This window comes from Nomascus leucogenys, chromosome 17 (assembly GCF_006542625.1).
Source record: "Nomascus leucogenys isolate Asia chromosome 17, Asia_NLE_v1, whole genome shotgun sequence".
NCBI classification, from domain to species: Eukaryota; Metazoa; Chordata; class Mammalia; order Primates; family Hylobatidae; genus Nomascus; species Nomascus leucogenys.
In genome coordinates this window covers 3439587-3465550 of record NC_044397.1, presented here as the reverse complement: position 1 = coordinate 3465550, position 25964 = coordinate 3439587, and the positions used below count along the sequence as shown (strand labels likewise).

Here is a 25964-nt window from a genome sequence, read left to right as displayed (position 1 = left end):
TTTGTCTGTCTCAGCCTCCCAAAATGCTGGGATTACAGGCATGAGCCACCGTGCCCGGACTTCCTTCTAATAATTTTCTTAATAACTTTTACTTTTCTCTAGCTTACTGTGTTGTAAAAATACAGCATATAATACATATAACATAAAAATATGTGTTAATTGGTTGTTTATCTTATCAGTAAGGCTTCTGGTCAACAGTAGGCAATTAGCGGCTAAGTTATTGGGAGGTCAAAAGTTATATGTGGATTTTTGACTGCGTGGAGGGTCAATGCCTCCAGCCCCCACATTATTAAGGGTCAACTATATTCTTGTGTATTTATTTTAGTCAGTATTTGTACTCGTTTCCCTGGAGTTATACCTAAGAGTGGGATTACTAGGCAATAGGTGGGTGTATGTTTAGCTGTGGAGTGCACTTCCAAGTAGTTTTCCAAAATAATTGTGCCAAATGAGAATTCCAATTGCTTCACATCCTCGCCAGCACATGGCATTGTCAGTCTTTTTAATTTTAGCTACTCTAGTGGGTGTGTGGTGCCCCCTTATTGTGGTTGACTGTATTTCTCTGATAACTAATCATATTGGACACCTTTTCATAGGCTTATTGTCTATTTGGAAATCCTCTTTCATGAAGCACCAAGTCTTTTGCTCATTTTTAAGTTGATTTCATCATTTTCTCATTGATTGGTAGAGTTCTTTGTTCTGAATATGATCTTTGTTATATGTATGTATAGCAAATACCTTCTTCTAAGGTTTGCCTTCTTTTCACTCAGTAACCATGCCCTTGATGAACAGAAGTTCTTAATTGTAATGAAGTCCATTTGATGATGTTTCTTTGTGTGTGTGTGTTTTCTAGGTTTCCCAAAGGATCCAAAAAACTGAGAGGGAAGAGATTTGGGGAAGATATGACTATTCCTCATCTGACTTTGCCTTGGAGTCAGATGGGAGAATGACTCCTGAGAACACTTAGCCTTTTCCAGCTTTCCCCGAGAAAGGCTGGCCCTAGGAGGCTTCTATAAACCTTCTCCCTAACTCTTCCAGCCTGATTTCTCCTTGACCCAAGAATCGCAGCCTCTCTGGAGGCTGTTGGGAAGGAGCATGGCTGCCCCCTGGGTTCAGTTCCCCTTCCTTCCCACGAGGGTCCTCACCTGCTCCAGCATGTCCTTAGCGAGGTCCTCCTGCTCATCCATCTTCAAGATGGCCTGCCGGATCTCCTCGTTAGAAAGCTTCAACCTAAGGCAAAACCCCACCTCAATCCAGGACAGCCCTCAAACCTTCTTCTCCAAAAGGTACCACTTCCGCCTTCCCTTATTCCCTAACAGGACTTGGGAATATATTTAATAGTATTCCCCCCTCACCTCTTCTACAAAGCCTTCTTAGACTAGACTAGTATGATTCAGTCCATAAACTTGATAATGAGCATTTTAGTGTCAAAATAGAGATGCGAGGGTCTCTGTTCTCTTGATAATCCATCAGAGCTGATGGGGCATTTGGGAGTAAAAGAGATGTCTTCAATGTAGACCAAAGGGACAGGGCAAAGGGTTCCTGATCCTTCTCCTCCTCATGCTTAAAAAATGCACAGCATCTCCACGGGAGGACAGGATTATCGGCAAGCCACTAAGAGGGCAATTTCCTGCTGCCTTCATTCTCAGAACACAGAATTGCTCTCAGTCTTCTGACAGCGCCTCAGCTCCCACACAGCTGTCCCAATCAGTCTTGCTGTCTGGGAGAGGGAGAAGCCACACACCCCCATAGCCCTTCCCTATCCCCTCCACATGCACCCCCATTAGGAACCCTGGGGATTCAGAACTCTTTCCACCATCAAGTGGGGGAAACTGAGGCCGGGGGCTTGTGAGAAGAAAGGGAGGAGGATGTCTCAGAGGCAGCTGGGGCAGCACTAAGAATAGTATGGGAGGTGGTGCCCTCTGACCCTGGCTCAGGCAGGAGGCCCCCCGTACAGAAGCTGTGCTGTTAGCGCAGATACTGCCCTGTTTGTTCTGCAGCCGCGGGAAATGCTTAGGGGCTGAGATCATGCTGCTCCATGGCCTGAGCCAAGCGAGGCCCTCCGTGGGCTTAGAGCAACTCAGCTGCCAGACGCTGACCAGGCTGGGCAAGGGCCTCGTGACTGGGCAGTTTCCTGCCTGCAGAGCCCCAAACTGCTGTTCAAGGCAGGTTCCCAGGAGACAGTTCCAGATCAATGCCTGCCCCTCCCAGGGGACAGCAGAGAGGGAGAGGCCCAAGACTGCCACCACTCCGTTCCTCCACCCCCTTTGTCCCCCAGGCATCCAACTCAACCACCTTCTTTTGCACATACTTGGAAAGAAGGATGATGCAGTTTTGGGCCCTCCGGCCATCAATGACCGACAGCTCTTTGACCTTGCGGGAAGCCAGGTAGATGTCCTCAGTGGATCCCAGCTCTTTCTGCAACCAACAAGTCAAGTGGACAGTTGAGGTGTGTGTTCTCCAATCCTCCTCTTTCCCACCCCACAAGAGCCACCTCCTACCAATCCAGGAATGCTCCTGGTGTGAGGGGAAGGGGGAAGAAAAAGACGGGAGAGAGAGGAGGGTGGCTAATAGCTAACTTTAAGAGAAGGTATCTGGGACTTTTCCATAGGCTCCAATGGGATGGGGAAGGACACTGAGGAGCCCCCCTATTTTTTTTTTTAGAAATTATCCACTCTGGGCAACGAGGGAAGGGGCTATGCCAGTTGGTCAGGGTATGACTGATCCCCGTGGCTTTGGGCAATGTGACATAACCTACCATGTCTCCCACACCCACTCCCACTGCCCAACCCAGAGACCCTCCTCAGGCTTATGCTGAGAAGCTGGTTGCAAACCCCCCTAGGGAACAGTTGCTGACTCCTAGGGACTTCAGGCACAGCCCAAGGTGCCCAGGGTAGAGAGCATCCACAAGTTCAGAGGTATGGAAACTGAGGCAGAACTCTCTCCTCTGAGTCCCAGCAGGCAGATTCCGGAGAAATCATTGATCCCACCCCACTCCTTCTCTTGGGCCCCTGGCGAAGTAGACAGGAGGCTGTCTAGTGTGCTGTTCTTCCTCTGGGAGGTCCCTCTTGCACAACTTCAGGGGCTGCCTTGCATGGTTATCTTTGTGAATTGTGTCATGCCTACCCTATGTGTCCTTAAGGGAAAGGCTCTCCTTTGGCCTGGTGGGTAAGACAGTAGACCTAGAAGCCTTCTCCTCATTCCAGGAGACATTGACCTCCACTGCTGCCAGGGGTCTATTTGATTACCTCCCTCTGCTACATTTCTTCTTTCTCTTTGGGGACCCTCTCCCATACCACCCTGTATGAATGGGGAATAAGGTAGAAAGTGGAATGGACAAGTCCTCTCTGTCAGGCCCAGTACAGAGCAGCAGCCCGGGACAGCAGGTAAAAGTTGGAGTGGTCAGAGCCCCGAGAGTAACTCACCTGCTGAGAAGGATTAGTTATCAGCTCCTAGGCAGCAGCCACAGCCAACAGAGAATTAAACATGCAAAACATTAGCCAAGACATTTGGGGACCCAGAAATAGCATGACAGACACGGGGATCCCTCAGCATCTACACTGTCCACTTCGTCCCAGTGAGACCCGTGGTTGTAGACAGGCACCCGTAAGTGGCACGAGACGGGAGCTGCTTCTAGCAGACATGCACTCACGGAGAAGCCAAACAAAGCGGAGATCAGGCAGCTTCTCCCATCTGCCCAGTGGGACCACCACTCCCCAGTCAGGGCAGACCAAACCCCTGAGTTCTCCCACCCCAGGCTTTGCTGCCTCTTCTTCCTTTCCCTCTGCTGAAAACCTGCGGAGAGGGTAGAGGACATTCCTCCATCCTGGGATGAGTTCACCTTTCCAAATAGGGAAGGAGTCACAAATGAATTCCATCTGGAAGCTCCAGAAAGTTGTGTTTATTGAGGCAGAGAAAAGCAAGTGTCCTTGAATTTGCTCACTGCCCCTCATCTGTCCTTTGATGTGCAAGGGGAACTGAAGAGGCACAGCCCGCACCTTTGTTCTCCCTGACGCTGATGGAGTGGAAGCTACCAACTCAAAACCCGCATGGGGCATACAGAAGACCATGACTCCCAGGGACCTCCCCTGCCCCACAACCAACTGAGAGAAGAGGCAACAAGGTTAATACAGCCTCCTGCTGCTGGGATTTCAGTCCCAGAGACTAGATGAGGGGAGGCAGGTGACTGGACTGTGTGGGCTCAGAGAGGTGAGGGGAACAGAACAGGGGGTCTTTCAGTCTTAACTCTTCTCAACTCACCAAGCTGGGAGGCCCCAGACCCAGTTTGTACAAAATCCATAACCTTCTTTCCTGACTGGCCCCATCCCAGCCTCACCTCAGGGCCCTGGAGCCGGGGTAGGCTGAGCCAGAGCCCTGTCCTGCAGAAAGACTCTCAAATGAGGAGGTGGCCTGCGATCACCAAGCCTGGTACACTTGCCACACACTCCTCTGTCCTCAGCCCCACTCGTGGAGAATTGGTTCCCAGGAGCCAGTGCTCATGAGAGTTCCTTTCAGCTCCAGCAGCCTTAGCTGCCAGCCTGACATGGGCATGGGGTTAAAAATGTCTCCTGGAATTAGGAGTAGAGAATCCGATGCTGTGGGCACCCACATTTAAATTAAATAAACAATCATCTGGCCAGAGCCCTAGGAGCAGCTGCATGTGTCCTTGGTCATCCACAGATCGGGGCTGGGCAGAAAGTGAGCTAGGGCACCCTCTCCAGCTCAGTGGGGAGCCAGGCCACAACAGCCAGCCATTGCCAGGACCCACTCATTGGCACCCAGGGAAACCCTCAAGACTGAGGTCCTAGGCTAAGTAAAGAAAACAAGGAAGATGGTAGCCCAGCCCCAAGAGGGAGAAGTCCTTCTGGGGCGGGCCAGAGAGAAAGCAATTCCCTGAGGCTTCTAAGCTGGTCATTCCCCAAATGGACTTAGAGGGAAGGCCCCCAGCTGCTAGTTAGCATGCGGATTCCTGGGCTCCAACTCATCTCCTGAATCACATTCGAGGATGAGGTCTGAGAAGCAACCCTTTTGGCAATCCCCACAGGTACTTGGCACAGTTTCAGATTCCCACCTCAGGAAACACCCTGTGCTCTGCCACCAACTCACCCCCTACTTTCTCTGTGACTGGAAGACCAGACTGCTGGCAGCCACCTGCACATAGAGCCTTGAGATATATATCCAAGGCCTCCCTGGGCCTTCCCAGGCCCAGCCCCAGCATCAGCCTCAGCCCCCTGAGTGACGTGGAGCAGCACCTTCTGCCTTCCTTGCAAGGCAACATCCCCTGCTCAGTCTCACAGTGGTGTTGACAGACAAAATGTGGTGGAAAAGTGGTTTGAGAAGTTATTATGCCTTCTAAGCCTAGTCCCTAAATCCTGGGCCAAAGACAGCAAGGGTCCACAGTGGTCAGGCCTTGTGACTCTACCTCCGATGCTCCAGGATGGAAGAGAGAAATGGACAAAACACCATTTCAATACTTGGTGTATAAATATGAACCATAATACAAGGATGTTTCCCCCTATGGTCTGTGCACCTCTACTTCATACCTGCATCCTCAGCAAGAATAAAATCATCACCTCATAAAGAATAAAATCATTCAGTATACATGTGAGGAAGGAAGGAAAGAAGGAAGGGAAGGGGAAGAGGGAGGAAGGGAAGGAAGGAAAGGAAAGGCAGGCAGGCAGGCAGAAAGAAAAGGAGAAGCTGAGGTTTGGGTTCAAGGGTATGGTCCAAGAGGCCAGAGGGTATAGGGTCTTACCTGGTGCCTCTGGTAGGCTGAAAACATTTTTTCAAAATCCTCTAGGTCCAGAATCCGAAATACCTGCATGTCATCAATCTCATTCCATACGGTGCCAGGGACACGCTCCTAAGATTCAGGGTAGGGAGAAGAACCCATAGTTGGCCCAACTCCGTCATGAGGATGCCCCATGCCTCCCTGACCCCACTTATCTCCCAACCGCACACACTAAGATGACCAGGATATCAGACCTTCAGAAGAGAGTCGGTTGCTCCCCTCAACCTCCAACTCTCTTGAATACTCTGCTCCAGGGTAAAGGCCAGAGACAACCCCCTTCTCCTCCCTTGTGCATAGAGCCACACATAAGCATGTTCTAGAAATCACGGGGGGTGCTGAGGGGATGGGTAGGCAGTAGGAGAGGGGGTGCACTTCACTTTTTCCAAAAGCAAAGTCAGAAGCTGCACTCTCAGGGTACTTCACACAGGCCGGGTGCCTGGGAGTCACTCCTGTCCTTGGCTGTCATCATTGGAAGATTAAAGCCATACATATTTGGGATCCTCAAAGCTGCAGCATGGACTGTATTTATGTATTTCAGATGGTGGTTTTCTTTCCCAAGGGTCTCCCTCCCACTTTCCCAGATTCTCAGAAAGTGGACAAATACCAAAGTTTGGGACCTGGCACCTGTAGTGACACTGCTGAGACCAGCAAGACTCTGCCACAATTTCCTTTGGCCAGACCCAGGGAAGGTGTTACTATCCTTTACAACTGGGATATGTCCAGGGTTTTACATTCCAGGGTCTCTGCATTTAGGCCTTGCCCCATCTCTGTGTAGGACCCTTGCACTAGGGTCTGGAAAGGAGCTGTTAGTCGAGCAAAACAAAAACAAAAAAAAGCCCTGGCAGTCTCCTAGCACCCCGCTGATGGCCCAGAGCACAGCCAGCCAAGCTCCTGACAGGGTGTTCCAACCCTCCCCTCTCAGGAATCCCCACCTCATCTAGAGCTTTGCTGTCCTTCAGCACAGAATCTCTCTGCCTTCCTCTACCTAGAGCGCAGCCGGGGAACCTTGTTTAATGCCTCCTCTTCCTCTTCCTCCCTACAACTCCCCCTCAGAAAGACTTGGAGAGAGAAACATACCTTTCACTCACTGTTATTTTCTTAAACTCTGGAAAGGGGAGGCTAGGCCAGAGTCAGGGGGTGGGGACATTCCTGTGGCCTTCTGAAGGCCAGGGACCCTCTTGTGGAATGCCGGCTGGGAAGCTTGGAGCAGCAAGGGATACAGGCAGCTGGCCAACCCCAACACAGATGCATTCTTTTCATGGCAGAAACCACCACTGTGTATGAGTGTGTGTGTGTGTGTGCACGCGCACACACACTCACAGAAGCAAATGTGGGATGGGGAAGGGACTAGGAGAGGAGTCGGGCTTCTAGAAGCGGGTGTGGGAGGTAGAGAGATGAGAAGGGAATGGAATCAGGGAAGGCAGGGACGGAGCTGGCTGAAGCAGTGTGCAGCCAGAGTCTCATCTGCAGGGAGGCCTCCCTCTGCAGCTAGGACAAACGTGGAGGTAGGGGAGAGAGAAGCCTGCAGAGGTAAAGCTTCCCATCCTTCTCTATTCTTGGTGAGGCCAGGGTGAGAAGAAACAGGCTGGAGCGAGAGAGCTGGCTGCTTCACACTGGAAGAATTTCCCATGAGACAGCTGACTAAGCTCGGGCTCTTTCTCTCACTTCTTCCCAAACACTGCTCAGCCCACCCCCAGCTTCCAGCATCTGCCAGAAGGACTTGAGGCTCTTCGAGGAGGTATAACTGAGGTCTGGAGCCAGAGAGCGGTAAGTCTGTTCCTAATATTCCCTACATGTTGACACTCACCACGTCGCCCTGATGTGCCCACCTTGCATAATTCTCAAATTTAATTTTCCCACCACTCTGGCCAAGAGCCCATCATCTCTAGTCTAGACTCCTGGGACTTCTGCCCGCTGGAGATATCCTTCACATGCCAGGGAAAGGTTTCTCAAAAGCACGTTTCGTTATGTTTCCCCTGTGGTGCACTGCCTTTGGGGTCAGGCGGGCCTAGCTGGCTGACGCTCCCAGCCCTGCCATTTTGTGGGACTGTGGGAAGATGGAGGGATGAGATTTTTCTCCCATGTCACATAAAAGGAAACTGAGTCTCCATGATGTTTTTTTACCTCACCGAGTAGATGTGAGAATTAAGTGAGATAACATACTTCAAACATAGATGGTAGGGCCACTAATAATAATCTATTTATTATATGAAGACTTTCTATATGTCAGTCACTGTTCCAAGTACTTTGTATGTAGGAAGTCAACTAATCCTCACAGCAATCTCTTTTTTTTTTCGAGACGGAGTCTTGTTCTGTTGCCCAGGCTGGAGTGCAGCATGTAGCAGTGCAAACTTGGCTCACTACAACCTCCGCCCCCTAGGTTTAATTCTCCTGCCTCAGCCTCCAGAGTAGCTGGGATTACAGGTGTGCGCCACCACACCCGGTTAATTTTTGTATTTTTAGTAAAGATGGGGTTTCACCATGTTGGCCAGGCTGGTCTCAAACTCCTGACCTTGTGATCTGCCCGCCTTGGCCTCCCCAAGTGCTGGGATTACAGGCGTGAGCCACCGCACCCAGCTGCAATCTCTGGAGATGGACATTATTATTGACCCACTTACAGATCAGGAACCTGAAGTCCAAATGATTCCATAACCTGCCCGTCACACAATTAAAAGCTTGGCATTGGGGTGATAAGTTCTCAAATGTTATTCAAAGGCCTTTCACCTTGCCCTACTTCTCCAAATGGCCCCCACTGTGTATTCCAACAAACCCATACTCTCCAGTCTAGAAATGAAACTCTGGCCTGCTCTGGGCTCCTGGGCAATCTGTATAGATCTTACTGTTACTGGACCCAGAGAACCTCCTGAGCACACAGCTTCATATGATGAAAATGTTGCAAAAATATTACTTGCTTTGGCTGTCTTCCTTCATCATTGATGTGCATAACTTTTTATTACATCTTTAAAATCTTATGTTATAAATCGTGACAATACGAGACAGAATGTTATTTCTCTTTTTACCACAATACAAAATGTTATTTTCTGACCGTGAACAATGAACCTTTCTGCACGTTCTGCAGAGCAGTTGGCCTACTCATGTGCAGTTTGTCTTTCCGGCTCACTTCATGGCCACAGAGCACCCACAGGGCACAACTGTGCAGTGCACCTGTCACCAGCCTCAACAATCTTGCTTTGAATGCTGCTAACAGGTGGCTCTAAAGCTTAAGTAACTCAGATTGGAGATGTTATCAGAGGCCCAGGAAACTACAAATGGGCTGTGTTCATGCTTCGTCTTTCCACCTAGATTATAAAGCCAGAGGCGGAGGGAATTTTCGAGATCATCTCACACGGGAGCAAACTGAGTTACAGACAAGTTGAGTGATTTACAGAAGTTGTACTGCTAACGCTACACCTGGTTTGCTTAGAACCTCACCCTGAACTCATCCCAGGCTCTCTAGGTGTTTCTTTGAACACGCTTCCTAATTTGGCAGATCCTAAGCCCTGAGAGGACAATGTCATTGTATTACTATCCGTCATAGCCTCCAGCACAAAGCTTTACAAAAGCAGACCTCAGATTGACAGGCTAGCTGGTCTACCATTAGGAGAAGACCCCTAGCAGATAGCTGACCACCTACTTAGCAATCTCACATCTCTTCCCACTTGACTCCGCATTCGAGCTCACTGAAGCTCAAACACAATGGTACGGTTATGAGTTCCCCAAGAGCTAGTCCAACAGGCCCATAGGATAAAGGTCAGTGTGGAATCCATTCATCCCAGCTCCAAATCCCAGTGAGCCAACCTAACTGAAACCAGTTACCATGCAGGTCTTTACCTCAAGGACAAAGCTCCTAGTCCTCCTAATAGGACTTGCCATTGTGCAGAACCAGAGGCAGGCCTTGGTCCAGGCTAGAACTGGCCTTCAATTGCTAGAGGTCTAATGCAACCAAGGGCGTCTCTACTCTGTGCTCATGAGAGTCCCACAGAGGAATCAACCCCTACCTGTGGTTCTGGGATTGGTGATTATTAGTGGATAATACTCATGAGGATCTCTCACTGCTGGTCCAGACATGAGGCCAGTGTGTGCGGCTTCCCCCAGGAAGATGCCAAAATAGCTATGTCTTGCCATCAAACTCTTTAGTCCTTTGTATACATTACCCTGATCTTTACCAAAACCTAGATGCTGGCCCAAGCTCTTTGCTTATTTTTCCATCCTTTCCTTCAAATGGACCCTGTCTTTGAATTCTACTCAGTGTTTGTCTTGCCTGTGACTCCATTAACCCTGGGCAAACACAAATTCCATTTGTAGATGACTTTGTCAACGTGAGCATTGCCCCATGTCAAGCGACTCTCCCAGGGTAGGTGTTCTCTCCATGGACCGTGAGCTGCCTGGCACAGCAAACCCACTTTGTACATCCACATGACTGCCCTTACCCCCAACCAAAGAAACGACATGGAGTGGAGATCTGCAAACAAGGGGTGGGCGGTCCCTGAGGCTGACTGCCCTGCTGTAGAAGAATGGGCCCACCAGCCCCTTCCCAGATGCTCACCTCATTCAGCTTCACCCAGTTGAAGGACTTCAGCGGGTGAGAAGGCTGGGGGACATGCTTTTTCCTGAGTGGGACGTCACTGCTGGGGTAGGGGTCCTGAGGGAGGGGCAGGCCCATGCCGAGGCAAGGTGGGGCACCTGGGGGAGTCGGGGGTCCCCCGGGAGGAAGGGGTGGTGGTGGGGGAGGGGGACAACAGGCGAAGGGCAGAGGAGGAGGGGGTGGAGGCAGGTCATTGGTTGTCATTGAGGAAGACAAGGTGAGTGGGCCCCCAGGGGGTGGTGGGGAAGATACAGGGCCTGTCTGCGAGGAAACAGAAAAATTGCAAGGACAAAGCCATCAGCACTGATGCCATTCAGGTCTCCCACCATGATTCCTCTCCTTACTCCTAGTTTCTTTCTATACTAGATCCCAAATCCTACCCTTACCTTCTACACACATTTGGCCCCATTTTCTCTCTCTGCATCCAAACATCTAACACACGCAAACACACACACACCACCACCACAGACAGACACAAGTCATGCACACGGGCACTGGACAATCAGAGTTATAGCCATCACAATGCAACAGCAGGATCGATCTATGCAGTTGTGTAGGTTACTGACTGCACAAGGTCTCCAGCTGAGGGAGGGAAGTGGATCCAATTCCAGCTGCCCTCTGCTGTCCAAGTGTGCTTCCTGGGATAGTGTCGCCCAAAGGAAGGGATATTATTTTTCTAACACAAAGGTGCCACCTGTACAGCCTCAAGGGTCTCTTCTATCCTGGCCCGAGGTCTCCATCTCTCTTATCCCTCATGCTGGGGTCCTTGGCCTCCCCCACACCTGCTCTGCCCACTCTGTCCTGAAGCCCAGGGTCTTGGCTCAACTATGTAAAGGGGGAGATGCTTGCGTACTGAGAGTTCACTGAGCTGGGCTACCAGCTCTGCCACTTGTCCCCGAGCCTGGCGCAGCTCCTGGGACTCCCGGGCCAGCTTGTCCTTCATTTTGTTCAGCGTCCGCATCATCTCTTCCTTCTCCAATGTCTTTGTCTCGCATTCCCGCTCCTTCCTCTCCAGACGGCTCACAAGCTCCGTATGTTCTGGAATGGGGGTGGGACAGGAGAGGAAACAGGAGAGAATGTGAGTAATGTGGCCCCCTGCCTGGAAGGACATGGAGTTATGGGCTGGGCAGGGGAAGGGCATGTGGAGTGGACAGCAGGCTTAAGCAGAGCCCCTCACCTTTCCGGAACTTCTCTGCCTGGTCTCGCCACTGTTTCACTTCATTCTCATTGATAAGCCTGGCAGGGCACAGAGGGAGGGGCAATGTGACTGCTGACCATTGACTCACAGCTTCCCAGGAGGCATCATCTCTCTACCCTCCAGGTGGGGACCCTGGTCTCCAATCTGTCCAGCCACATCAACGGGGCTAGGATTTAGACTTCCCAGGTGTCTCTCCAGGTCCCCTGCCCTGTTCACATTATGTGTCTATGGAGACCGTGAGAGAAAAGACCTTTAGATACCTTATAACCCGGCCCCTCTGTGATACAGCTGGAGCTACTGAGGCTCAGAGAACAGGGATAGGGCAAGAGCTAATTAATGGTAGAACTAGGACTGAACCTCAGGCTCCCAAGAGTTGTATCATGACTTACACCTCCTTGTAAAAATAGGTTTTACCTTTCAAAGAGATCAAACTATTGGCCCTACCATGGTGCAGGTTCCCAAAGACCAATGTGTAAGAGCAAGAAACATCACCCACACCAGCAATACAGACTGAGTGTGTTCCGGGTGACACATAGGACAGCCTTGTTCATGCCAAGCTCTTGAAACTGTGTTCAAATTTAGCTTTTACCTTGACACCAAGGCCTAACAGAGGTGAAATCCCAAAGCAAGATCCCAAGAATCCTTTCCTTTATAAATCTGAGAATGTAGAAGAGTTAGACCCATGACTTTTGGCCTCTTCAACCACATCGAGGACATAGAGAACAGAGTATGGAGAGGGAGAGTATTTCGTGAAGACATTTCTTTGAAGAGGGCCACTGCTGTTATCCCCAAGATGCTACCTCCTTCACCACCAGCCAGGGGAGGGGTGTCTTCGGGCCTTCCCCAAGAGTTTTGACTCATGTTCCCTGAAGTTGGGAGGGAGGCAGGGTAGACTGGGGCCCTACTTGGAGCCAAGCAAAGCCCTCGGAGCAAAAGAAGGAGAACACTGCTGTGCGGGGCCCTCCCAGCACTCCTAGAGTTTGTTGGCACAAGAGATTGCATGAGTGTTGCCCATGGGTCAGATATAAGCCTCATGGAGGAACTGGGGTGCAGCTATTACAGTCCTGTGCAATGCAAGGGGAGCTATTTTCACCTGAGCAAAAAGTGGGAACATCCACGCCATAAGTCTACAGGCAGTGGACTGCCAGGGAACCAGGGGCTGATGGAAGGGCTGGAAGGAGCCAGCCAGCCGGAACAAAAATCTTGCATGGCCAGTGAGCTGGGTTTTGTAGTGAGAGGCACCCAGCAAGGAACTTCTGAAGATTCCAGGAACACACTGACGTCTTTACCCATATGCCAAAAAGGCGAGGGAGCAGGGAGCCTGTTTACTAAATTATCTTATCAAGTAAGACCTTTTCCCTTTTTCCTTCCTGTCCCCAGGCTGCCTCTTCAGAGGGTTAGTAGCAAGAATAGCTGGAAAATAATTGTGTACTTGGCTTTGGAATGCAACATAATGAATCACTGAGAGCCAATTTATCTCCTTAAGGGCAAGTGGCTCAAACTCATACTGAAAGTTAAGTAAAAGCTTAAAATTAAAAATTACTCTGTTAATGTAAGGCCTTATTATTAATCGATGTAAATTTAAATTTGTTTCTCTGTGTTTCTCTATCCAAGGTCAATGGTAAACCAGAAGGTTTACCATAAAATACGGTAAACCTTTACCATAAAATACGGTAAACCTTTACCATAAAATATGGTAAACCAGAAGGCCTTAGGCTCTGGTAACCTTATCCAGCAACCTCATGATCAAATGGTCACGCTCTATGTCAGTGGTCAGCAAACTTTCTACAAAGGGCCAAAGTAAATATTTTAGATTTTACACACCATGCACAGTCTCTGTCACTTATACTTGTGTGTGTGTGTTGTTTAAAATGTAAAAATTATTAGTTCATGGGCCATACACAATAAGCTGGAGGACTGGAGTCAGCCCATGTACCCATAGTTTGCTGACTCTTGTTCTATGTTAATGTGTTTAAATTCCCCATCTATCCAACCCATGCAGTGGATCGTGGAGAGTTGAGAACATGCCCAATCCACCTATGCTGGCGTCCAAGAGAGTCATCACTAGCCACGTGTCATGTGGCTATTTAAATTTAAATGAAACAACCTTTAAGATTCAGTTCCTTGGTCATACTAGCCGTGTGTCAAGTACTCCATAACCACATTTGGCTGCCACATTGAATAGTAGCGAAATGGCACTTTTTTCATTAGCTTAGAGAGTTATGTTGGACAATGCAGCCCAAGACTCATTTGGGGACGACTGGGTTGTGAAAGGGAGCTGAGGTTTCGCTGGTGAGACCAGAGTGGGAGAGAGATGAGGAAGGTGGAGGAAGACAGGGCAAAGGCTGGCCACTGCTCACATGTTGACGATGTTCTTGACATTGAAGTTCTCCAAGGGAGCCAGGTCAGGGTCCACACCCCGCTCATCCTGGAGGACAATCTGCTGGAGGATGCGGTCCAGGAGCTGCCACTGCTGGAAGTAGCCACCATTCCGTTTGTCTGAGGGATGACAGGTATCATATCTTTCCTGAGCCCTGTAGTCCGCTAGGGCCCCACGCTAGAGTCACTGCCTGGGCTCTGGCTGGTGAGGCATGCCCTTCTCCACCCATGGTAAGCTCCCAGTCTAGAAGAAGAGGCAATGCCATTGCTGATAATGGCAACTCACTGATTCAGTCATCTCTTGATTATTGGCAACTAGACTTCTGCAGATGTGTCAGCCACCTCCCCAATATATTTCTCTACTCCCTGAAATACTTTCTGGCTGCCTTTCTTCCTTGTTTGGACCCTGGGCATACTATGCCCAGGAAATGCAGATTGCTTTTTACATTATCTGTAAAAACCACCTGCTCCAAAATATTACATGCTGAATAATGAAGTCTCCAGGGAAGTTTTTTTTTAAAAAAAGATTTTAGGATTATCCACATTATTACTGTACAGAGAAAGATGAAGGGAAACTGATTACAGGTGTGCACTGAGAGTCAAAATGTGTTAGAGAAGTGCTTAATGGAATTCGAGAAAATTTCTTGTGGAAGTGACCTTGAACTATGAAGCTAAAGGCATAGTGTGTTGTGTGTGATCTCATAGAGTCTCACTCTCATCCCCTCTAATGATAGTCATCGGGCTGGACATGGACTTCCTTTTAATGTAATAACCACAAACTCTCTTTCCTTAGTCCTTGATCCCTAGCACTTTATTGACCATCATAAAAAGCCAACAAGTTCAATCCTGACATCAAAGCAAACCACAATGCCTACAAGGTAGAATATCGAGTCTGCAAAGCCCCATTTTGAGGCAGAGTAGAAGAACTCATTCACATTGCCCATGGAACAGGAAACACAGGAATGCCTGGGAGCACAAGTCAGGTTTCCCAGAGATTTCTATGCCCTGCATGAAGATCTTCTGAGCTTTGGAGAACTGACAGCTTCTTAATTCAGGTCACTGCATCTATCCTGTCCACCAGTCTACTGACACATGCATTGCAAAGTGGTATCATTTACCGTCTACCTTTCACCCAGCAAAATCGTGTAAAGCCAGGTCACTAGCTCACAGAGGCAGAACATGTTTTATCTCAACCCTTGACCCCACAGAAACCAAAATTCTTTCTATATGTAAATATCTCACTGAGCCTCAGGTTCATTCACTATTCAAATGGACATAATAATGTGTATTCCTTAGGTCATTCTAAGGTTCAGAGATGATGTGCTAAAGGACCTCACATCATGCCTGGCCCAGAGTTGGCACACAATACGTCACAGTTGTCATCACTGTCACTATGATTGCTGACACCACCAACATCAACCATTATGGTGGGCCACCCTGGTTTTCAAAATATTCTCTTTTGTGAAGAGCTTAAGTATCAAGGGGTACAGTTAAAGCTCATTTCAAATTGCATTCTGGAGTGGCTATTAGCAATTACGTACAATTTATTCAATCACTGTGCACACCTGGATCTTAAGAACTTAGCCATCTGCTCCCATAGATGCCAACATTTGGTATTTGTAGGCAGAAGCTGGGGCAAGAGTGCAAGAGTGGAAGCCAACAAGGACTAGATGAAGGAGTTGATAAATCCTTAAGGAAAAAAACAACCGTGTTCATTCCACATCTGTGCTACTCCCCCAAGCACAAAACTTTTTGGAACTCTCCAACATGACTGATCTCTCCCCCATCATGAGCTGAAAGCTGAGCTATTTAATTGTGCAATGATCAAGCTACTGTTTTTGGAGTAGGATGTTGGAGTTGCTCGTGGCCAAGTCTCCAGCTCCTTCCCCAGATGACAGTGGAGACCTGACCCCAAGGAGGGAAGGAAAAGCAGGAACCTCCGTCATGGGGCCTGGCCTCCCAAAAGCAAGTGCACAGGGAGACATGGTCAGACTCCCCAATCCAGGGAGGTCCCAAAGTCCTGTCTAAACCTGCCCCAAGTCAAGGCTCAGGCCAGCCGAGGGAAGCAGCAAGTGCAGGGTACTTACAGGGCATCTGCAGGCAGTGGTGCAGCACAGAGAGCAGGCAGGGGTAGGCCTCTGTGTACTTCAGCTTCTTGTGGATCAGCTCAAACATCTGGGAAGCACTCTTGGTGTCGATGTGGACCTGGGAGAGAAGAGGGCACAGTGACTGGGGGGTAGACAGCAGAGGAAGTCAGCAGGGGAGAGAAGACCCTGCTTCCATCCACTATGCCCTGTCTCATAGGAGAGGTTTTCTTCCCCTGCCTCTGGCCCATGCTTAAAAAGAGAGAGGCAAAAGGAAGAGGCAGATAGTCAATTCTATAAACTAGAGTTTCTCAGTCTCAGCACTGTTGGCATCTTGGGTCAGATAATTACTCATTGTGGGGGCTGCCCTGTGCATTGTAGGTTGTGTATCAGCACCCCCTCACACAAGTCAAAATGTTCCCGGCGGGGAGGAGAGCAAAATTGTCCCTGCTTCAGAACTACTGATCCAAACTCAGGGAAGGCAGCAGGGGCATAGAAGATTCAAAGTAGCATGTGGCGCAGGTCCACCACCTGGGTTCAAACCCCAGATCTACGCTTTAGTTGTGTAATGACAGGCAAGCTGCTTATCCCCTCTAACCTCTGTTTCTGTACCTATAAATCCAGGGCTTTTGTGAAAATATAATGGATGCACTCAGTGACTGTAAAGCACCACCCAAAAGTAGCTTTCTATTTGGATGGGGATTTTATAATACAATAAAGCAGAGTTGTGTGCTTGCAGGGTTGCTGAGGTTAAAATGAAAATACAATTTGGTTTGCTAAGCATGATCTGGTTAGGGATGGGGAGAGGGGACTCAGGAAGTTGCTGGAAGGCAGGGGAAAAGTCAGCCCAGGAAAGGTATTTGAGACTAATCACATACAATAACTTGCTCCCTTTCCTTTGGGGGTTTCAGTCTCCTCCTAGGCCGATGCCTTCCCAGGGGAGGCTTCCACAGCCAGCATACTACCAAGGCTCTGGAAGCGAGATGTGATGGTTCATTTTAGGTGTCAACTTGACTGGATCAAGGGATACTCAGATAGCTGGTAAAGAATTCTTTCTGGGTGTGTCTGTGAGGGTGTTTCCCAAAGAGACTGGCATTTGAATCAGAGGACTGGGTAAGGAAGACCCCACACCAGCTCCACCACAGCACAGGGCCTGGAGAAATGGCTGTGGGGCCACCAGGAACCCTACTACCATACTGCAATCACTCCACCCTGTGGGCTCCTCACCATCCCATCAGCTTAGGGTCTGGAGAGAACAAAAAGGCCAAGGAAAGGTGAATTTTGTCTTCTGGAGCCAGGACACCCTTCTTTTCCTGCCCTTGGACATCAGAACAGCAGGCTCTCCAGCTTTTGGATTCCAGAACTTGCTCCAGTGGCCCCTTATGTTCTCAGGCCCTTGGACTTGGACTGAGCCATGCTACTGGCTTCCCTGTTTCTCCATGCAATAACTCCGGCCTGTCATGGGACTTCTCAGCCTCCATAGTTGTATGAGCCAATTCGCCTAATAAATGCCCTCTCATCTGCCTATCTCTATATATGTATCCTATTGGTTGTGTTTCTGTGGAGAACTATGACTGATCACAGGACCTGGCCATGGGGTTGCCCACCAGGGAACCAGCCCACACCAGCCCTGCCACAGCACAGGGTCTAGAAAAGTGGCTGTGGGGCCACCAGGAACCCTACTACCCCACTGCAATCACTCCACCCTGCCGGCTCCTCACCATGTCAAACCTCCTGGCTAGCTCCAGGTCATCCTCATTCCGCACCATCTCGAAGAAGTCTAAATGTCTAGACAGAATGGGGAGACAGAGAGAGTAGACATTACAGCCAGGACACACCCTTGGTTGAGGGTTACAACCCCTTCGAGCCCCCCACTGGCTAAATCTGAAAGCTTCATTCAAGCAAGGCGAAGGCAAAATGGGAAAGAAGCCACTGTTTGTAGGACACCCATTGTCTGCCCTTTATAAGATCCCGTGACCTTCCTTCAGGGAGGCCAATCCAGGGTCCCTTCACCTTAGAACGGGCTTCTATACTTCGGCACTACTGACATTTTGGGCTCGCTTATGTTTGGTTGTGGGAGGCTGATCTGTGAGGATGTTTAGCAGCATCCCCAGCCTCTACCCACGAGATGCCAGCAGCACCCCCTAGTGTGACAACCAAGAATGTAATGTCTGCAGGCGTCGCCCAATGTCTCTCAGTTGAGGACATCAGCCCTGTGACTATTTTCCCCAGTACTTTCATAGGGTCTCCAAGTCAGCCCTCAAAATTAATCTCTCCCTCATTTTCTATCCTCATGCACACATCCACTCATTCCACCTCAAAAGGATCCATCCTCTGTCCCTTAAAACCTAGTGTAATAAAATAGCCTAAACTAATGGGACAGAACCAGAGGGGCCTCCCTGGTATCACATGGGAACATAATTGTGCCCTTGGATCAACAAGGGCTTTATAGCAAGCATTTTGGGTAGGACATTTCTTTGTTGAGCAGGAAGGTACTGCGGGACATTTAGCATTCCTGGCCCCCAACAACCAATACCAGTATTGCCCACCATCAACCAGTTTGAAAACCAAAGAATACCCTCATATATTTCCACATGCCTCCCAGGGGGCAGTACTGCAATGGTTGAGGGCTACTGGGTTCACCTGTCTATAACATCAGAGATGAGACAAGCAGGTCAGCAAAGAGGACAGGCAAGGGCACCTCCTTCCCCTGACACAGCTGATTCTGAATCTACGCTGGGAATGGCAGCTGGTCTCCAGAGGGAAGGGCAGCCTTCACAAAGGTCCCAACCATCCCCATCTGAGGCACTGTCCCCACAGGTTTGCAATGGAGACGGGTGCTTGGACCTTACTTGTCCAGGATGGCATTTTCATGTTGCCGGAGCTTGTCAATCACAGGCTGTATCCCCAGCATCAGGAATTCATACCGTAGATGTAGGCGGAACTCCAGATTATCCTGGGGGTCACCAAGGGAGGGCCAGACTCATTGGCAGATCTCAATTTCCACAACATCCCCAGTGGAGCCCTCATCACCACCCTAGCCACAGACCCAACACATCTCCCACAGCTAACTCACCTGGAGCTGCTTCAAGTCCCAGAGTTCCAAGAAAGAATGGAGACCTTATTTCTCAGTTTAAAGCAAGCCCACTGCCCAGCTTCTTTTAGGTCTCCTGCCCCACTTCCCTCAAGCCCCTTGCCAGTTCTAGCCTTCAGCACCAAAGAGCAGTGTTGTAGAGTGACATGGAGCACAAGCTTTGGAATCAAACAGAACTTGGATCTGGTTTTGTGACCTTGGGAAAACTTTTAGTTTCCCCATTTGTGAAATGGTCATAGCATAACTAATCTACAGGGATGACACTTATTATAATTACCTGATGAGGTGTGGTTACCAGCTAATCAGAGCACATGCCAGCCATGAGAATGTGGTACCAACAAAGGTGATGTTAGCATCTGAGGGGCAGATCATTCCCCCAACCGGCCTTCCCTAACCCAGGGCATAAGGACAAATTGTTTTTTAAAAACAAACAAACAAACAAAAAGTATACTGGTGGAAAAGGGGGGAAAGTAAATATCATTAAATTGCTCCCTTTGCCCTTTCTGTCCTTCAAGTTAACCTTGACCAGGGCATCTGATTGCCTTAGAATTTGGAACGTTCACCTGCTCTTCAAGTTCTTCTACTGTTGCTTTTTTTTCTCCTTTCTTTGAGATGGAGTTTTGCTCTTGTCCCCTAGGCTAGAGTGCAATGGTGCAATCTCGGCTCACTGCAACCTCCGTCTCCCAGGTTCAAGTGATTCTCCTGCCTCGGCCTCCCAAGTAGCTAGGATTACAGGTGCCCGCCACCACACTCAGCTAATTTTTATATTTTTTTAGTGGAGACGGGGTTTCACCCTGTTGACCAGACTGGTCTCAAACTCCTGACCTCAGGTGATCCACCCACCTAGGCCTCTCAAAGTGCTGGGATTACAGGCGTGAGCAACCACGCCCAGCCTGTTGCTATTTTTATACGTCAAGAATCCCATTCTGGCCCCAAAGGATGGAAAACCAGAAGGCACACCTAACAGAAGGCACTAGAAGAACATGACCAGCCAACCAGAAAACAGTCCAGAAACAGCTCTCCACAAACAAGGGCCCAAAGTCGCCCTCCTCCCACCAATGATTCTCCGCCACCCTGAGCCATCAGCAGCCAGCTCAGCTCTGGGTCTGTCCACAGTGCATGATGCTACCTATGTAGGCAACTCCCCAGGAGCCCTCCCAGGTTTAGTGGCAAAAACAATTATTGGGGAAGCAACACACTCACACACTCTACCCCAGGTCCAGAAAGTCAGGGAACAGCAAGGGCAAGGAGAAGGCACCCCACCTCTCCAGCTCCAGCATTGAGGACAGCATTGATGAAGGACATGATGGCTGTTTTCAGATTCACTTCATCCCGGTACCGGCCCAGACTTCGGTCTAGCTCATTCAGCAGGGTCTAGGTGGAAATGCAGGACACAGCAGGAAGAGAGGGCTGAGTCCCCAACAGGTGTGGCCTTTGCACCTTTACTCCTGTCGCCTCCACTACCTAGAATGCCCCATCTGCTCTCTCCCCCCAGTCAGGTCTGTCCAGTTTACTCTGGGCTGCCTCAAACCTCACCTCTGCCTGGAAAATCCCCTTGCCTCTCCTCACCTAGTGGCAGTGCTGCCTCACTTCCTCTCCACTCAGCCTTTGGGGCTTGGTCTACATGGTTGAGCAGTGCTTCAGTGCTGCTTTATCATCGTGCTCCAGCTGTTTACAGCTCATATGTATTCCCTGCCTAGCTCCTCTACGGTATGGACACTGCTTTTATCCCTTTCCATCTTCTGCAAAGAGTCAGGACCCAGTTTTTGGCAATAAACCATAGGGTTTGTAACATCGGTTCGTGTCTCTATGGACTTACTCTGTGCCAGCACTGTGCTAAGACACTTCATATTTACTGTTCATCTCATTGATACTTTTCTGGGCAGGTCAGGGAAAGAAAAGAGAATAGCATGGCTGAAGCTCCCAGGGATGGTCCCAGTGTCCCACATTAGGCACTGGCCCAAGTACAGCACCTAAAATCTCGATCTCGGCAATTGCATTCAATTCAATAATTCTTGACTGAGCCCCTATCATGAGCCAGGTGTTGAGGTTGGAGATGCAGAGCCGCAAAAATAATGCAGGCCAATATTCCAGCTTCCAGGAACCCACTGACTAATAAGGAGGACAAGTCCATTTCCCAGCCAAATTCATAACTCTTAAGGCCCTGCATGTGTTTTTATGCAAGCCTTCCAGGTCCCAGTACTCTTCACCTGTTACCTTCCAGGAGCAGGCATGCAGACCACATTACCTTCTTTTTCCCCCAATTTCTGCTGCAAGGAATCTTCAGGCTCTCACTCACATGTGACATCCTCTGCCCCACCCACCTGGCATCCTGCCTCCAGCCAGGCCCCTCACCTGGAAGCGGGTTCGCTCTGCTGCATACACCTGGTAGTGCAGCATGGCCTGCAGCACCTTCTTGTGGCCGCCAGGCACGAGGCACACAGCACCCAGGATCTCCAGCACAGCCACCTTGGTCTTGCTGTTCTCTGTGCGTAGGCTCTGGGCTATGGTACTAATGGCCTCAGGCTGTGCCAGCACATGTGCCCGCCCCTGGGAGTTGTTCATCAATGCTTTGATGCAGCCAATGAGTGAGGTGTGGATGCGGCTCTCACAGGTGGCGTGGTCCATGCTCCGGAGGAAATTTAGCAGACAGGTCAAGCCCTCCAGCTCAATGAAGCGGGTCACAAACCTACAAATCAGAGCCATTAACAAATATATATTTGCATATGATTCTGTGTACACTATGCAAATAGTTACCCCCTTCCCTGTGTACCACCATGCACCTTGTCCCACCTACAGTAGCCACTTGGTTTATTCGTAGTTTATCTAAAGCACTGAAATCCTATCATCTTCACAAAAGACTTGTGTCTTATTTGCATTTTAAATACTGTGTATTTGCATATCATTGTCAGTTGCATAGCTAAAATGGTATGAATGTGAAGGGGATGATCATGATAACTATCAGAGCTGTTAAACCTGAACACTCCTCTCCAGTGAGGATGGAGATTAAGAGAATTACAGTCAGATAACAAAGAGGGCTTCCAGATAGGAAGGCCATCAGAATCATCAAGTCATGGGGTTAAGCCTAGGGAAGCTGCATTTCAAGGGATCCTAAAGAAAATAGCAGAGTTATCTATCTTGAATGTTAGAAAAAAAAAAAAAAAACATTAAAACCCATTTAGCTCAGGGGTTCTCAATTTGGAGTCTGTGTTCTGCTGAAGAATCTATGGATAGCATTCACAGATCCAAGGACTTGGGTGGGAAAAGAAAATTACATTTTTATTTTTGGTAACTTCTAATTAAAATTTAGCATTTTCCTCAATGATGAATGTCAGCAATAAATGACAGTAGTATTAGCATAATCTGTGACTTTGTCACCCCAAGAAATCACAGCTATTTTCATACCAAATTACAGTTGTACCAGGTGTCTCAAAATACCATTTACACTCCTCAGTACTTCAAAATTATGATGGTTATCAGACTCGCAGCTAGCTCTTGCTATTTAAGGTGTAAAGAAGCACAATTCATTGCTATCTCATTTTTATTATTTGTAGCTGTATTTTCATTGATTTGTTATTCCTTTTTATCTATTATTTAAAACATCATTTCTGAGAAGCAGTCCATAAGTTTCACCTAGGCGCCGGATGTCCATGGCACGCCCACACACACAGGTACCCTTGATTTAGTAAAATAATTAATGATCTAAGAAAATTATTATAAATAACATTACTTATCCCAAGTGTATTTGTGTCTATGTTATTGTACAAATACGCCTAGAAAATAAAAGAATGTGCTCTCAAACTAAGCTGTTAACAATAGGTATTTTTTACTTTTTTCTATTATATGCTTTCCTGCATTCCATAAAATTTCCACGATGACAATGTGTAACTTTTGTTATCAGAATATTAAGGGAAATTACAATAAATTGGGGTAGGAGACAAACCTGGCAACTTCCCCTCAACCCCTTTATTTCCTGACTACCTCATCCTTTCCTCTATCCCCTTCCCATTCCAGAACCCCACCACTACCAGAATGACAAGAGACAATTAGGGTGCTCCCATTCTTCTTGAGGCTGTTTCTAGTCTCCTGGGGAGAGAGCTCAGCTCAGACAACATACACACCCCCACGCAATGGATGGCTAGCTTTTCGCCAGGGGAAGGGTGGAGGGTGGCTCCCGATTGTTTGCTCATTTCTATGGTGTAAATAGTCCCAGCATAGCCAATTTCAAGCTACAGATGTGATGTCATTGAATGCAGAGTTGGGAAGAGATGCATATTTCATAGTGTTTCCATGCACATACAATGCATGTAAACTCAAAAGTATACCTTATAGTAAAATGTAGAAAAATAATTCAGTAATTTGGGAATGAAGAGTTTCAAGTATTTATTACCTTTGTTTTGATATAACTTATTGAATCTTAAATTTATATAATTGAAATTTTAATCATAGCTACGTTTAACAACCGGCTTACAAAATTGCTGAAAATTTAACAGTTGGCATTCGCCAGCTGGTACGAGCCAGTTCCAGCACACCACAGGGCAGACCCAAACACAAGGAGACCCACTTTGGGCCCCACACGTTGTGGCCTGGGAAGGCAAAGGGGTCCTCCTATGGCTCCAGGACTTCTACTCCCTTTTCCATGCCTGCGTTGCTCCCATTCTAGATGGCAAATCCCATCCAGAGACACCACACCGCCCCCTAGTGGTTGGAGTACTTCTCTACCCGCGCGTCCCTCCTTTCCTGGATGGGGCACTCACCCTGCCCCCTCATCCTCAGAAGGCTCTTTCTTTTGTACCTTGTCCATTTGGTCACACTCCTATTCTACCCCCTTACCAAAAATAAATCAATACATTTTAAAAAGCACTCGCCCTCGATTCCTCTTTAGAGAGCTCCTCAGGACCTGAGGTTTATCCCACTTTCCCAGGTTTCTCTCCTCTCCTCCCAAGCCCTGGCAGCCTCCCAGGAGAGGAGTAGGGGCTGGGAAGTGAAGTCAGGTGAGGCGGAGTTGGCCAGGAGGACCGGCATGGGAGCAGAGCACTGCACAGGGCTTCGGGAAGGCAAGGAGACCAACTGTGAAGGGACTCGGCAGGAAGCAAGAGGGGGAAACTGAATGACCTCATAGGCTGTGTCCGGAGGGCCGTCTTCAGGTCTTCCACGACTTGGTTCCTCATCTCCGTCTCCTCCTCATCAAACGCGTACAGACTCTGCATCTGAGGGCCACCAGGTAGAAGGAGGCAGAAGTCATGCTGGGATGCCTGTCTCCCAACCCCCTGCACTCCAGCTCAGGTGTGACCCAGGGGCCATGCTCGCCTCAGAAAGGGTGAGGCCTCAGGGAATGGTTTACTGAGACTGAGTGTCGGCCCCTGGGAAGACCTAGGTTCTGGGCTGGGACTTCACTTTCCTCATCTGTGAAATGGGGAGAATTATTGGCCCGGTTTATTTCCCAAGTTTGTGTGATGCCCAAATGGATTTTAAAAAGTTTAAATGGTTGGGGGACTCTGAGATTGCCCAGAGGAGGGGTGGATTACCTTAAAATTTCATGAATAACTGGAAAGCTGCTGAACTCCAGTGAGTGGGCAGTGGGGCGCTGAGGAGCAGTAAAAGGCAGTTTCGTGTGTCGGGGGTAGGGGCTGGGGGGATCACTGTCTGCCGTAGCCTTTCCAGGTAGGGGCAGGGCAGGAGAGGGGCAGCCACTCACCGCAGCCATGGAGTTGATGCGGTCGATGTAATAGTCAGGCCAGCTGGTCGCCAGCTTGTTGGGGTCCTCCTGCTCCTGAAACAAATAAAAGGACAGCATGGACCGACAGGCAAGACAGGCCCGTGGCCTGAGATCCTGAGCTTCATTCAGTGTCAGCAGAGGGATTCATTTCCCAGCTCTGCCCATGTGGGGCGGGTTGGAGGAAATTACACGCTCTCCCAGGCTTCCATTTCTCCCTTGGTGAAATACGGATGATGAACATTGACTCTCATGGCCAGCCAACAACACGGGCAGAAACTATGCAGGTGTGTGTACTTTCAGTGAGCAACATGCACCATTTTTTAAAAATTCTTTTCTCTTGTTCTGTTTGCTCAGCTTGTATTTAATGAAATATAATTTCCTGGCTATTGAATCTAATTCAAATTTGTTTATTTTTATACATCTTTTTACTTTTTCTGATACTCTCATTCTCATATTTTACAAAAGTATTGGTCTGTGACAATTTGGAAATTTAAAAATTTAGTTTTTCAGGTAGTTCTAGAACACTAATAGAAAACACTTGGCACATAGTAGGCACTCACTAAATAGTAACTTTAGAAAAATAGAGAAATTTCCAAGGCCTTGGGCTTTGAAAAGACTCAGGAGACCCCCTTAGGCCTGTGATTTAATTCCTGGCAAACTCCTGAATGAGGGGGATGTGCAGCAGGGAGGCAGAGCCCAGATCCGAGGACCTTTGGCCCAGTGCTCAGCCCTCAAGAGACAGGCTTGACTCTTCCCCAAGTATGGGCAAGAATGATGGGAGTTAAAGAAATATTAATGTTGACTGAAAATCCAGCCTTCTCCAGCCAAATGGATTTTCTTCTGGGCCTCACGCCTGTCCTGCTCATTCCTGTTCCTGTGCCCCAGGTCACTTTGGAGGCTCTTCCCCATCTGCTTTCTCCACTCTCCTGCTTCCAAATCGGCATGAAAACTTAACCTCCTCCAGACCCTCCCTGACAAAACACCTCTCTGCCAGCTGCCAGCGGGCCCTGCAGCTCTCAGCTCCATCCACTCCATGTTTTCTATTTTGTTTCACAAAATACAAATCTTAGACCAGTAGAAAAGCTGCTTTGTTTGGGTCTTTATGACTTCACATGGT

The 25964-nt window shown here is 48.8% G+C and overlaps 1 protein-coding gene and 1 long non-coding RNA gene across 7 annotated transcripts in view; one reads left to right on the top strand and one right to left on the bottom strand.

Annotated features, from left to right (window-relative positions):
* Positions 1–25964, bottom strand: part of DAAM2 (dishevelled associated activator of morphogenesis 2) — a 113223-nt gene that overhangs the window by 14907 nt on the left and 72352 nt on the right. For 4 of the 6 annotated variants that reach the window (XM_030795785.1, XM_030795782.1, XM_030795784.1 and 1 more), the window contains 15 exons: positions 24827–24901; positions 24244–24338; positions 21484–21817; positions 20392–20502; positions 18887–18990; positions 17756–17822; positions 16038–16155; positions 13932–14070; positions 11551–11609; positions 11227–11411; positions 10335–10634; positions 5753–5860; positions 3423–3449; positions 2309–2415; positions 1143–1227 (listed from right to left, as the gene is read on the bottom strand). In XM_030795785.1, coding sequence (XP_030651645.1) covers positions 1143–1227; positions 2309–2415; positions 3423–3449; positions 5753–5860; positions 10335–10634; positions 11227–11411; positions 11551–11609; positions 13932–14070; positions 16038–16155; positions 17756–17822; positions 18887–18990; positions 20392–20502; positions 21484–21817; positions 24244–24338; positions 24827–24901 — 1914 coding nt within the window. The remainder of the gene's footprint in view (positions 1–1142; positions 1228–2308; positions 2416–3422; positions 3450–5752; positions 5861–10334; positions 10635–11226; positions 11412–11550; positions 11610–13931; positions 14071–16037; positions 16156–17755; positions 17823–18886; positions 18991–20391; positions 20503–21483; positions 21818–24243; positions 24339–24826; positions 24902–25964) is intronic. The other 2 variants (XM_030795783.1, XM_030795787.1) reach the window with 1 other exon arrangement.
* LOC115830851 lies at positions 851–7999 on the top strand. Its single transcript, XR_004026358.1, has 3 exons — positions 851–4120; positions 5798–5872; positions 7475–7999. It is a non-coding gene; the product is annotated as an uncharacterized LOC115830851 (long non-coding RNA).